This window comes from Phoxinus phoxinus, assembly GCF_949152265.1.
Source record: "Phoxinus phoxinus genome assembly, chromosome: 25".
Taxonomy (NCBI): domain Eukaryota; kingdom Metazoa; phylum Chordata; class Actinopteri; order Cypriniformes; family Leuciscidae; genus Phoxinus; species Phoxinus phoxinus.
This window is the reverse complement of record NC_136900.1, coordinates 4,842,461-4,857,272: the sequence shown is the minus strand read 5'-3', so window position 1 is coordinate 4,857,272 and position 14,812 is coordinate 4,842,461. Positions and strand designations below refer to the sequence as shown.

The 14,812-nt window shown below is 44.8% G+C and overlaps 1 protein-coding gene across 1 annotated transcript in view; it reads right to left on the bottom strand.

Moving 5' to 3' along the window:
• The window catches only part of slc5a12 (solute carrier family 5 member 12), a 38,370-nt gene that overhangs the window by 14,828 nt on the left and 8,730 nt on the right, over window positions 1-14,812 (bottom strand). The window contains exons 5-11 of the mRNA XM_079603007.1: window positions 12,351-12,505; window positions 11,873-12,013; window positions 9,479-9,608; window positions 9,206-9,294; window positions 6,002-6,114; window positions 420-487; window positions 249-335 (exon numbers count right to left, since the gene is read on the bottom strand). Coding sequence (XP_079459133.1) covers window positions 249-335; window positions 420-487; window positions 6,002-6,114; window positions 9,206-9,294; window positions 9,479-9,608; window positions 11,873-12,013; window positions 12,351-12,505 — 783 coding nt within the window. The remainder of the gene's footprint in view (window positions 1-248; window positions 336-419; window positions 488-6,001; window positions 6,115-9,205; window positions 9,295-9,478; window positions 9,609-11,872; window positions 12,014-12,350; window positions 12,506-14,812) is intronic.

The following is a 14,812-nucleotide window of genomic DNA, read 5'->3' as shown; positions in this document are numbered from 1 at the left end:
ACATTAAATATTGCATTTGATGTATGCGCAACATGTCACTTAAAATTGACAGTTCAAAGTTGACAAATAAAGTATTCTTTTAAAATTATGTCATTGGTAAATGAGATGTAAAAAAATTTACGCGTTTATACATTTTGTTTGCTATTGTTTCATATATCTCTAAAATTGAGAGAAAACTAAAAGTTAAATCCAACCATTATACATGTCTGTACCCCCTTCACAAGTCTGGTATGGAAGTTCAGATTAACCTTTAGGTTCGTGAACGGAAACAGGATTCCGAGAGAAAACAGGCCCAGCATCGGGCCTCCACACATGCCGTGGATACTGAGGGCCGCCTGAGGCACAGGAGGAAAGAGATACTCAACGACAGGAAATTAAGCAGTCACAGATCATCTGAACCCACATGAGAATCCACATACCTGCACAATTCCTCCCATATATGAAGCACCCACGGCCATGGTAGTGCAGGCCACACCAAACACCACACCTTATTAATGAAATATTTAGGGTTAGTAATTTGAACAAAGTCCTAACCCTAAGTATTAAAATTTGGAACATCGCACACCATTTGTGCAATTGATATAAATCATTTTTGAAATTTACTTTCAAAAAAGTGTTCACCTTATGAATGGAAAAAAAAGATACATTAGAAGCATTATCTAAAGACCAGAATATGCATCAATGGAGACGAGTTTTGCACAATCAACTGGAACACTAGATTAAGGCATTTCTAATCGTGTTGTCAATTCATTACAGTAGATCTTGATGTGAAACCATATGGTTCATCAACTTCCATTTGTGAAAAAGAAGTGTACTGAACGTCTCGGTTACGGATGTAACCCTCGTTCCCTGAGTAGGGAACGGAGACGTTAAGTCGAATGACGACGAAATGGGGTTCGCTTAGAAGCCTATCCTCTTTGAACAGTAATAAAACGAGCCAATGGCAAGCAAATGCCATGGGTCTGCTGAATTTGCATAGCATAACTCCGCCCCACCATGTGGGTATAAAGGAAGTGAGCTGGCAACATGCAGATATGTTTCTACGCTGAAGGAGCCAAGGCTGAACTCGGCTGTTCCAGCGGTACAGCGGAAGTGGCAGGAAGACGCAACGTCTCCGTTCCCTACTCAGGGAACGAGGGTTACATCCGTAACCGAGACGTTCCCTTTCGTTGTCACTTCGAGTTACGTCGAATGACGACGAAAAGGGGGTTCCCAGTCCAATCACGCCACCTCGGCTGTCTTCCAGTGCCCTGCGTAAGTCTGAGCTCCCTGTCGTGACTAGCACGGACGAAGGACTCCTACTTAACACAGGAATACCAAGGTACACTGGGAAGCATATCTCAGTGGAATATGCAATCAGTGCCCGCCCGAAGGGGGGACTTAAGAATACACATATGCCCCGGAGGGGGGTGCATACGGAGAACACTGGGGTGTCCAGCCCGCAGGGTGGAATCTTTCAACCCCAGGGGTGGCAGACTGGCTTGCCAAGGGAAAGACACATGCTCGAGAGAGGCTTACAGTGGAATACACACGTGGGGGTCGCCCAGAGGGGGATGGCGGCACCTAGCCAACGCGAAAGCTGCCAGAGGCATAACTCTGGTGTTGACGTCAACAGCGCTGGAGGAACTCAGGGCTTATCAGGCTCACCTGAGGAAAATATCGCACGTATCCAGCAGGGTTATTATAGTTTTGCATTATTCATTAGTTTTTATTTTTATTTCGTTTTAACTTTGTGTTTTCAAATTCAGTTTAGTTTTAATTAGTTTCTAACGTGGGTTTGCTAGTTTAGTTTAGTTTTTATTTTTTGAAAATGCTTAGTTTTAGTTTAGTTTTAATTAGTTTTAGTATTAGTTTTAGTCTTTGTCTCCGACAGGCTGCAATCGGGAGCCCGACGCGAAGCGGAGGGATCTTGAGCAGCCTGAAGGGGTTGTATTCCCAATAACTACCGACTCGCTATACATTATCCCGCTTATTACATGGCTACCTATCAAATAAATCACTACTTTGAAACAAAATATTGATTTAAAAAGGAGTTTATTGATAGTTTACGATTGTATTGCTTCCGCTAAGCTTCTGCCAAAGAAAATAGTGCGCTCCGTCTACGGTTAGAATTCTGTGAGTCCATATAGCAACGCTCTGTTTTTCATGGCAACGGTCTGTTATACTCCGAGTCCGCAGCGGTCTGTTATCAAGAAATAACAGACCGCATTCTACATTGGAATTCAACCAAGCCATGTAATAAAACAAAATATAAACTTAAAAAGAATGGGACAAATGGGCTGCCAATGTAGATCAGAAGGCCGTTGAAAAAGAAAAGAAATAAAGTATTAAATCCCGAGATGTATCGAATCAAGTTCGGAGAACCAGGTTCGGGTGGGCCAGTGTGGCGCAACCAATATGACCTGCTCCTCATCCTCCCTGATGGCTCACTGGGGGAAACGCATACTTGCGGAGGCCCCGCGGCCAGCTGTGCGCCAGTGCGTCCGTGCCGAGCGTGCCCTCGGTCAGGGAGTAAAACTGGGCGCGGTGGGACGAGTCGTGGGAGGCAAACAGGTCTACCTGTGCGTCCCCGAACTGATCCCAAATCAGCTGAACCGCCTGGGGATGGAGTTTCCATTCTCCAGGAAGAGGTTGAAGCCGTGAGAGCTCGTCGGCTGCACAGTTCAGGTCTCAGGATCCAGGATTGGGCGTAACCCACCGGTTTTCTTGGGGACAATGAAGTAGGGGCTGTAGGGGCTTGATCGCACCCTTCGCCAGCAGGGTGGCGACCTCCGCTCTCATGACAGGGGCATTGCCACCGACCATAGTGAAGCGGACTCCCCTGAAGCGGGGAGGAGACCGCGCGAACTGAATCGCATAGCCGAGCCTGATGGTTCGCGTGAGCCAGCGGGACAGGGGGAAGCTCTAACCAGGCTCCCACGGACTGTGTCAGCGGGGTCATGCGAACGACAGACGTCCCCCCGAGGGTGCAGCGAAGCGGAATGACTGGCCAGGACGTGGGTGGCATAGCGGCCCGGTGTGGGGGTACGGTCATTAGCCGCGTCCTGCCAGAGGAGGCCAGGGAAGGACCAGCGTTCCACAAGGGCGTGCTCTGGCAGGGGTCTGGCGACAGAGGGGGACGAGAGTGGCGAGGCCCGTTAGCGTGCGCGCACTGTCGTACGAGAACTCTGTGTGCTCAGAGATGGGAGTGACAGTTCTTTGGAAAAAGAGGTTTTCCCCCGGCCCTCCACCGGGGGAAGGAGTGGCCCTGCAACCACCTCCTAGAAAGAACTGCAACCCATCTCTGAGCTGCCCGTAACGGGAGCACCGCATTGCTGCGGGGCTGATACGGGCTGGGGCGCCTTCCTGCGACTACCTCCAGGCACGGCCTGGGTGAAGGATGCTGCTAGGGCTGGCGGGGAGTGTCGTAGGAGGGCGCTCTTGGCGGCGAGCAGACTGAGCCGGCGGCTGAGCAGCTGGCCGCGGGATCAGAGCCTCAGAGAACTCTGGGCAGAGTCCTCGACTGCGCCGCCGAGGAGGCCAGTCTGGGATATGGGGAGTTGAGGAAGCGGGTTCGCTTAGCCTCGCACATATCAACCAGACTAAGCCAGTTCTTGTCTCTGGACCACATATGTGGACATCACCTGACCCAGGGAGCGTGTGGTCACCTTCGTCGCCCGTAGAGCGAGGTCGGTGGTGGCACGCAGCTCTTGCAAGAGCCCTGGACCAGCCCCACCCTCGTGCATTAGCAATGAGCACCCCTGGCCTGGTAGACCTGAGTGATGGGCAAAGCATGCAGTGAGGTGGCAGCCAGCCCCACAGCTCTATAGATCTCTGCCACCGTAGTAGACAAAAACCTACATGCTTTGGGGTGGGTGGGTGCTTAGGGCCACCACGCCAGTGGAGGCGCTGTGGGGACACAGTTGTGTTGCCACAGAACACTCCACAGGGGAAACCCAGTGTACCCACTGGCCGCGACCTCATCGAGGGCAGAGAAGGCGAAAGAGGCCGCTGAGTAATCTCATGACCTCTTCATGCACGTCCAGGAAGAAAGAAATTGGGGGCGGGCCGACGTGTGCCGGTGCGTCCCCAAAAACCGATCATCAGCCTTAAGCGCTTGGGACATGGCGGAGGGTTCCACACAAGCCCAATGCTCGCAACTGCCTGGGGAAGCATGGCAGAGTTCTGGTTCAGACTCGGACAATGCTGGCACACCCGGAGGAGGCAGCACAGCCGAGTCTTCTCCAGCGTACTCACGCCCACCTTGTGATGCGGCGATAGACAAGATTTCATCTGCCGGGGCATCGAATGAAATGCTGGACCAGCCCGCGACCTCTGGCCGGGACTGGTCAGCGATCTCATCCGGATACCACACGGGTTGCAATGTGAAGAGGCGTGTGTGGACCGAGGATAGATCGTCGGGTTGGTTCCACACAGCAGCCTCTGATCACCCTGGCCACCAGCCGAAGTATTCCCTCTTGCGGAGAGAATAGATCGGGGTGTGGATGAGGGGACTCTCTCTCGAGGAGGTCATCGAGTCTCGATCGTTACATTGCGATGGTCATGTCCCCGCAATGAAAACATGACGCATCCACGAACACTGTCTGTGCGTTTGCCCAAACACATCAGACAGCGTCCGTGCCCATCAGCTGATTTAATCTGTGTATCGCACCCAGAAACACACGGGCGAACCGTCTTTAAAAGACGCGCCGCGTGCAGCTCTTTTAGAGAGATAAAACTCAAACAGCAGTGTTGAAGCACCCAGGGAGAGACACACGACTGGCAGACCACTGGGCAGATCGGCAGGCAATATGAAGCTCGCTTGAATTCGCCATCACACCAACACCTGAAGAGTAGCTCGTCTCGAAGAGTGAAAAGAGATGATCTCAGAATGGCTTGTGGAGTGAAGAATGCTCTTGGCTCCGAAGCGAAAACATATCTGCATGTTGCCAGCTTACTTCCTTTATACCCACATGGTGGGGCGGAGTTATGCTATGCAAATTCAGCAGACCCATGGCATTTGCTTGCCATTGGCTCGTTTTATTACTGTTCGAAGAGGATAGGCTTCTAAGCGAACCCCATTTCGTCGTCATTCGACGTAACTCGAAGTGACAACGAAAGGGAACCGTATTAAATGTGTACTTACCGGTACAGTAATCTTAAAAGTATATTCGCATATATAATATAAAATTAATTGAACAAAAGCCACTTCAAAAAGACTTCATAGCATGTAACACTCCTCAAAAAGTTAATTTTAAAGCATTATGTTTTAATAATCTTCTGTCGTGCTTTAAAGTACACACTCTAAAAAATGCTGGGTTGTTTCAACCCAATTTTGGGTCAAATATGGACAAACCTAAACGTTGGGTTAAAAATGTAATTTAAAAATGTAACCCAATGGCTGGGTTTGTCCATACTTGACCCAAAATTGAGTTAAAACAACCCAGCATTTTTTAGAGTGTACACTTATTTTGATGTGTTGACTAACATACTAAAGCACATGTAAAGTACTTGCAGAATTGCAATTAAATATTTACTAAATTACAACTTCTTCATTGCAAATTGAGTTTACATTAAAAGTTCTCTTTTTAAAAGTATTCTAAAGCATGATGTTCTCCAGGATCATTCAGATCTGTAAATATCACTCATTTATGGTGAAATTATCATTATTTGATGTTCCAAGTGTGTTTAACTTCTTCTATGACTTCTCAACGTTATAAAGTTGTGTTCACATGAGTGTTCAGCTGCTCGGGTTTTGTCTTGGTTCACTCTGCCGTTTGCTTGACCTACTTCTGCCTGTTAAAACGTCAGACGTTTCTTGGTCAAATCTGGAGATCCAATGATCTGTTGCGTTTCCATTTCTGCCCATATAAAGTGGCAGAACGAACCGACTTTTCAGGCTGTACCACCCCCCCCCCCACACACACACACACACACACACACACACACACACACACACACACACACCCCATCAAGAAATCCTTGATTAAAGAAAAGGTTTGAACACGTCGGGTGTATTTACACAGTGCTTTACTGATCCAGTTGGCTGCTCGGTTGGACAGATCTCCAAAACACTGGCTCACAAAGTCCTCATACATTACCGTGGCTAAAGCATTGATACTGGCAGCTACTGTGCTGAAAAAGAGAAACAGAACACCATGTCTCCGTTTACAGTATTGCTCAGACAAATATGACAAATATGTTAAAAACCATTTAACGGCAGAGTTCACACAAAAATGAACACTCTGACATTATTTACGTACTAACTTTCTTGGAAATGTCTTTGAAGTTGAGAAATGAAAAATACAAGAAATCTGTACAATACAACCACACTGTAAAAAAAGATTAGTTGACTCAACTTAACTAAGTCAAGTCATCTCGTTGCTTTGACTGAGTTAATTTGAGTCAACTTATAGTGTCAAGATTATTACACTTCAAAACCCGAATTGATGCATAAACTTGACACTATAAGTTGACTCAAATTAACTCAGTCAAAGCAACAAGATGACTTGACTTAGTTAAGTTGAGTCAACTAATAGAATAAATATATATAATTATATTGAATAAAACTATATCAGTGGTACTGTATTTCTAAATCTAAGAAACATGTTTATAATTAAACATGGCATTCGGGGTCTTAAAGGATAATTCCGGTATTTAGCACTTTTAGTCTATTTTCTAGTTTGACTCTGAACTAGAGTGGTGGACACAGGAATGTTGACGACGGGTCCTGTCTCGACTTTTGAATCTTTTAGAATCGCCTTTGACCGCTTCAGAGTGGCTGTCTACCGGCATGCACACACATGTCCTTAAAACACCCCTTAACGTTCGTTTTCAAAACTGTGCAACTCACCGAGTGGTTAGTGGTGTTCGTTGATGATTATAAACAAATATATCGGCGCAATGTATGATTTCAATCTGTGTTATTTTCTATAGTGGAACTATTTTTTTCAGATACCTCACAACCGCGTATAAACTCCCGACCACTTGATGGCGACAACCACGCACTTTGCCGTCGAAGCGGTATCCTCGACCGTCAAACTCAAAATCGAGCGGGTCCTCCAGAATCCACCTTTCATAATCCATTTTAGATTAAAGGATTTTTGGTTTGTTTATTCCGCTACTCCGGGAGCACAGTTGCTCTGCTCACGCTAGCTTTCTGAGAGACGGAGAACCGAGCGAAAAGACTACAACCAAATGTAAACAGCCCCCTTTTCCGTTTCCGGTAGCGCAGTAATATCAACAAGCAATGAGTCCTCCAACAGAAATCAATGGGAATTACAAAATGCCAAATATAACACGACAGAAACTGTACTTCGCTACGCTACTTGTTTTGGAACATCAACGAACACCACTAACCACTCTGTGAGTTGCACAGTTTTGAAAACGAACGTTAAGGGTTGATTTCATTGTTAAGTTAATGCAAAGACGCGTTACGCGCGTAAAAAAAATCCTGCAGCGCGAATTATGCGTATTCGTGTCTACCGAATTCGTGTCGCACTCTATGCCTCATTCGCGCCGCAGGATTTTTTTACGCGCGTAACGCGTCTTTGCATTGACTTAACATTGAAATCACTCGCGCCTGACGCGCTATTCACGTCCGGTGTGAACGCACCATCAGAGTGGCTGTCATGCACACACATGTCCTTAAAACAACCCTTAACGTTCATTTTCAAAACTGTGCAACTCACAGAGTGGTTAGTGGTGTTCGTTGATGTTCCAAAACAAGTAGCGTAGCGAAGTACAGTTTCTGACGTGTTTTATTTGGCATTTTGTGATTCCCATTGATTTCTGCGTCAATGGCGCGAAGTGAGGGTCTGGCGCGTTACGCACAAATAATTTTATAGTGCTTTTTGTGCATTCACGCGTTTGACGCGAATTCGCGTCTGCTGCCCGAGTTGAAAAATCTGAACTTCTGCGTCAATTCGCGCCGCGTTAACCCATCAGGAGCCTGCTTGCTTCACGTGACATAGCATAACAAACTCCTGCTCGAAGTCACTCATTCAAAATGGAGGAGAAACTAATTTTAGCTGTGAGTGATCACCCGGAATTATATGACTCAAGTTCATACTTTTATAGAGACAGGAACAAAAAGGACCTCGCTTGGAAGAAGATAAGTGAGGAGATTGTAGTACAACCTGGTAAGTTGTAAGATATACAAATTTCACTTTTGTGTCACGTTATTGACCTACTAACTCGCTAGTAAGCTGCCGTGCTGCTAGTTTACAACTATTTAAATGATCTATCAACATCAGACATCTTGTAAAAAGATGGCCGCCAACGGGTTTCGAAACTTTCGCCTCTGACGCGCGTAAATTCCGCTTCGAATGTATGTTTTTACGCGCGTCAATTTCGCTCTTGACACGCGAATGGACACAAAGTGATCAAGCGTATAACTAGACGCGGCAGGCGCGAATTTGACGCGCTATTCGCGTCCGGTGTGAACGCACAGTTAGGCTGCTCCAGGCGGGTTACATGAGCGCCCGGTGATCGGCTGGATCTCACAACTCCGAAACGTCAGATAAAATTTTTTAAATAGGCGCTATCTTTATAAACAAACCACAGATTTGAGCTTTAAACAACTACATTCTCGACTGAACAACTCTTAAAACTACATTTCGTGACACAATTTGACAGTAGTATTTTTAAATTTCCCGCAGCACTTGCCTCTCCCAGAAGAAGCGGATTTCGCCTCGGACGCGCGTCAATTGCGCTCCAAACGCTTGCTTTTTACGCGCGTGTATTCCGCTTTGGACGCGCGAATGCATTCAAAATGTTCAAGTGTCAAACTAGACACGGCAGGCGCGAATTTGACGCGCAATTCGCGTCCGGTGTGAACGCACAGTTAAAGAGTCAAAAAGTCGAGAGAGGACCCATCGTCAACATTTCTGTATCCACCACTCTAGTTCATCCAAAACAAACTAGAAAATAGACTCAAAGTGCTAAATACCGGAATTATCCTTTAAGCAAATACATTTTCACGTTTACATTTATTCATTTAGCAGACGCTTTTATCCAAAGCGACTTACAAATGAGAAACAATAGAAGCAATTAAACTAGCAGTACGACAACATGTTTAAGTGCTTGACCCTTCACAGTAGCCTACAATCCAACACAATTTATTGATTTTATTTAAATTTAAGCTATATTACTACATTATGCTACTGTGAACTTTTATTTTCAAATAGTCTGAAACTCGTTGTGGGACAAAATGAGTCTGCTTTACCTCAGAGTTCCACTGAACGCACACGCGACAAATAACCCCGGCAGTCCTGGATATGCCCCGAGAATTTCCATCACAAAATATGGCATGAGCTGAGAAGAAATGGATACGCTAACGTTAACGATATGAGGAATAGTAATATAGCAATACTTACATTAGTGAGTGCCACTATTAATACTGCTAAACAAATTATATTAACCCATTGACATGTGGATGTTCAATTCAGGTGATTATATTATAGAGGTTTATTTCAAATAAATGTATAGAGATCATCACCTGGTCTGGTGCAGAGACCAATCCACTTGACCAGGGGTCACAGTTGGAGTAGAAAGCGTACATCATTAGACCAGATATCACAGCACAGAACAAAATGATCCACAAACCCAGCAGATTCAGATACAGAGCCCTAAGACAAAAGAAATAGCATTTTTGTATTAACCATCCATCCATCCATCTTCTTCCGCTTATCCGGGGCCAGGTCGCGGGGGCAGCAGTCTAAGCAGAGATGCCCAGACTTCCCTCTCCCTAGCCACTTCCTCTAGCTCTTCCGGGGGGACACCGAGGCGTTCCCAGGCCAGCCGAGAGACATAGTCTCTCCAGCGTGTCCTAGGTCTTCCCCGGGGTCTCCTCCCGGTGGGACGTGCCCGGAACACCTTCCCGGGAAGGCGTCCAGGAGGCATCCGGAACAGATGCCCGAGCCACCTCAGCTGACCCCTCTCGATGTGGAGGAGCAGCGGCTCTACTCTGAGCTCCTCCCGAGTGACCGAGCTCCTCACCCTATCTCTAAGGGATCACCCAGCCACCCTGCGGAGAAAGCTCATTTCGGCCGCCTGTATCCGGGATCTTGTCCTTTCGGTCATGACCCAAAGCTCATGACCATAGGTGAGAGTAGGAACGTAGATTGACCGGTAAATCGAGAGCTTCGCCTTGCGGCTCAGCTCTTTCTTCACCACGACAGACCGGTACATCGTCCGCATTACTGCGGAAGCTGCACTGATCCGTCTGTCAATCTCCCGTTCCATCCTTCCCTCACTCGTGAACAAGACCCCAAGATACTTGAACTCCTCCCCTTGAGGCAGGAACTCTCTACCAACCTGAAGTAGGCAAGCCACCTTTTTCCGACTGAGGACCATGGCCTCGGATTTGGAGGGGCGGATTCTCATCTCAGCCGCTTCACACTCGGCTGCAAACCGTCCCAGTGCATGCTGAAGGTCCTGGTCTGATGGGGCCAACACGACAACATCATCTGCAAAGAGCAGAGACGAAATCGTGTTGTTCCATAAAAATTATGAACAGAACCGGCGACAAAGGGCAGCCCTGCCGGAGTCCAACATGCACCGGGAAGAAGTCTGACTTACTGCCGGCAATGCGAACCTAGCTCCTGCTTCGATCGTACAGGGACCGGACAGCCCTTAGCAAAGGACCCCATACTCCCGGAGCACCCTCCACAGGCCGCCACGAGGGACAAACGACTGCCACGCGATGCTGCAGAGGCGTGTCAGCCAAGACAGCCCCGCAACATCCAGAGACTTGAGGTACTCAGGGCGGATCTCATCCACCCCCGGTGCCTTGCCACCGAGGAGTTTTTTGACTACCCCGGTGACTTCAGCTTGGGTGATGGACGATTCCACCTCTGAGACCCCAGCCTCTGCTTCCTCCATGGAAGACGTGGCGGCGGGATTGAGGAGATCCTCGAAGTATTCCTTCCACCGTCCGACAACATCCCCAGTTGAGGTCAACAGCTGCCCACCTCCACTGTAAACAGCGTTGGTAGGGCACTGCTTCCCTCTCCTGAGTCGCCGGACGGTTTGCCTGAAAACTTGAGAAAAAAAAAAGTGTTCTTGCAGTGTAGGCTATATTTTTAAAATCAGAAATGCAAAGTAATAGAAGTAAAACGGCAGGCAAAAACATCGGGGTTTTTTCACTGGTCAATTTTGAGATTTTGGGCTATTTGTCTTCAATAACATGTCTTCTTTCAGACTTGTGGTGAAACAAAGTCCAAAATACACATTTGGGTCTTTATTTTACTACACTTTGTCTATTTGCGTCTGTAGATTTCTCCGAAATTCAACAAAAGTTGGCGTTCTAAATCAACGCGCTGCTCCGTGATCTCTCTCTGCTTCCTTTCTCTCTCCTGTACAATGCTGTCGGATCCAAATATGGTCCTTACCTTTTTATCAGCAACAAATTGTGAAAGTACAATGGGCATTTAACTCTAAAAGCGAAATCTCATTGGCTGATGTCAATTTGTGTGTTTTTGACAGTTTTTCTGCTCAGTTGAAGGCCATAAATGCTGTGTTTATAAGTTTTGATGTGATTTAGGTGGTTTGTATTGTTGTTGCTAATGATTTGATGAGATATTGTGTCAGTAAATAGTTGTTTCCACTAAAAAAGTATGAATTTTTACATTACAAATCTTTAAATGCCCTTTTCTCAAAATGAGTTTTTTTTGTCATTCTCCAGTATAAACATCTCAAATAATGAATTAATTTTCACCACTGTTAATGATTAAACACATTGATTTGCAAATTCCAGATAAATGTATTTGTATAAATACATAAATGTTTTTATTTAAATAATTTAATGGTAATCAGGATTTGTTTCTTTTTTTTTTATAAAAATGCATGACCATATTCTGTGAATATTATGGAAAGTTACATGGGAGCTCACCAGCGTGCGTGACTTTCTGTTTTGCAAGAGATGCATCTCTGGATCGTTGACTGGTTTACCCCATAGATACCCAACCAAGTGAAGGTGCCCCCTACAGTGAGGGTCCAGAACGTGTGTCGCCTTAGAGGATTGACGTCAAAGCTGGAAAAAAAATGTGTGCACAAAAGTATTTTAACCTGTTACAAAGTGTCACTATTCAAATGTACTCATGCATGATGCTGGAAAACAATGTATAAATCATACATCAATACACTTTTGGGTAAAATATGGACAAACCCAGCCGTTGGGTTAAATTTTTACATTACATTTTTAACCCAACTTTTGGGTTTGTCCATATTTTACCCAAAATTGGGTTGAAAAATCCCAGCATTTTTTAGAGTGTAATTACTCTAATAATGACATGTAATAATAATACATCTAAAAGTAAATAAAGTGCGTTCTTAACCAGTGTATTGAGTGTCTGAACACACACACATACTCAAAGACTTCCATTCTGCCTCCTGTGCGACTTGTGCTCCAAACGGTCTCAATCCCCCCCGCTCTATTGGCTCCCTGGATCAGAACAGTGAGGAACCCGACCACCATCACCACCATCTGGAAGGCATCTGTCCAGACCACAGCCTTCAATCCACCCTAAAACACACACACACTGGCACTGTTTCTGTGTGATCACCAGCCACTGAGTCCATCTGAATGCCCCATTCACAAGACTCTAAACATTTCTCCAACGTTTAAATATACAGTAATATTTCAACGGTCAAACATTTCACAAGTTAGTTCAAACAGTTCATGGTTTGAACTGATACTGGAACTGGAACTGACACTTTTCATTTTTATTGTCTATACATTTCATTTTATATAGACAATATAGTAATGTCGGAAGACACAATTGTCCTTGATTTATTGTCCTCACCACAACCAAACAAACACACAATTCACCTTTGGCTAAGCCCCGCCCCCCTTAGTTACTGTTGCTACGTCCGTCAACTTCATCTGGGCTCTGGTTTGGTATCAACATGGCTTATGCTGTGACGGCTCTTCCTGCTGAAATGTTATCAAACTTTTATAAAGTAGGGGAGAGCGGGCCACAACCTAACGCATTTTGGTTTTGGCTCAATTGTTTAAAAAATAATTAGGTTAGATTAATCTTCTTTTTTTTACACAAGAAACATACACATCTCTGCTACAAATGAACACTTAAAGTTTTTTTCTAGGACCTTCCATTTTCGTACAGTTGCACTGAAAGTGACAGAAGTGCAAATGTTACAACTTACCCCATATGCGGGGTTAGTTCTAACACTTGTAGTTGTAACACTTGTAACACACATAATTCAGTACTATTTTATCTGTATAGTTTGATATTGTTTGTACATCTGTATAGATATCCATACATCCATCCCTCATCCAATCATCCTTCTATTATGGATCAATATCATAGATAGAGATATAGGAAAGGGCTGCACAGTTTTGCATGCAAAATTATTATTATTATTAATAGTAACAGTAATAATAATAAAAACAAGCTTAAAATCACATTTTAAAGTGTTTATTACATGAAAACAGGCAATATTTTTAATAAATAAACAAGTGATCAATATAGTAAACAAATCCCATAGCCTACAATATTGTGAACACTTGGCGGCTTAGTTGTAACACTGCTACAACTAACCCCGCTGTGTAAAAATATTTTAAACCTAGCTAACAGTTGCTAGGAGTTGCTGACATGTTTCAAAATGGTGCCATGTTTTAGCCAACAAGACAGTGATTAAGGCAATATAAAGTTAGATTTGGTGACATACACACACAACTCAGAAACAGAAAAATACGTATGATGAAAAAAAATACTTAGATGGTGTCAAAACACTCTTTGTCCCGTATCTTTACAAAATATTACCAAAACTATTCACAAATCCACGGGAGACCGTCTTCTGGCAGCGAGAGAAAAAGAGCGTAACGTTAAACACAACCCGCGTGACCCTGAGTAACTACGTAAAAGGTCCGTGTTACAACAATTAGGGTAGAGAACCGAAATCATAACCTAAAACTGTCTAACTAGTATAACTTCACAGTAAGGTTAAAACACAAAAGTGTGTTGTTGATCTTGAGGGGTTTCGCTGACTGAGGACGTCCACACAGTTTAATCCAAAGACGACACTTGTCAGGATTTGACTTCGGTTTTGGGAAGGAAAAAAAACGTACACCCCCCTCCAACCTCTCTGGGAAACGCATATCTGTGTTACAAATGCCCCAGGCACAACGTTTAACCATATTTTTGATAAAACTACGACGGTAATAGCCTGCCGAGACCAAAATATGAGACGCCTGTGTTAAAGTCAATGGAGCGCTGTGAAAAAGTGTCAGACCGCTGTGGGAGCTCGTTCTTGGCTGCGCTGTGATTGGTCAATCTACATTCTAGGGCGTGGCTTAGCCAAAGGCGAATTTAAAGTGATCGCTTTACTTTATTTTCATTGACAAAACAACACTGTAAAAAATATATATTTTTCAGTTTACAAAACCTTAAGTCACAAATATTAAGAAATATGAACTACTTCAAATATATATAAAAACCCATGTTCGACCAACAGGATTCCAACAAATGTCCCAGCTAGTCAAACACTGTGGTGTGAACAAAGAAATTCATATTGGACAATACTGCTGAAATGTGAAGGGTTCATGAGTTGCCAACATGCATGCCCAGTCCTGTTCCTGGAGGTGTGTCTCACTGGTTCAGTAGTCAGGCCAGTGATCAGGCCATTTTTAAGGTTGTTTCAATCCCAAAATCCTTCCAGTGCACTGTAGTACTTATTACCTGAAAAATCCCACAATGCACCACAAAAACCAGGGAGCATCGATGCACACTGTTCATTGCTCGCTTACCGGAAATTACATAATTTACAACATTTCTGAAGCGCCGAACATAAAACGTATAAACCAACTCAA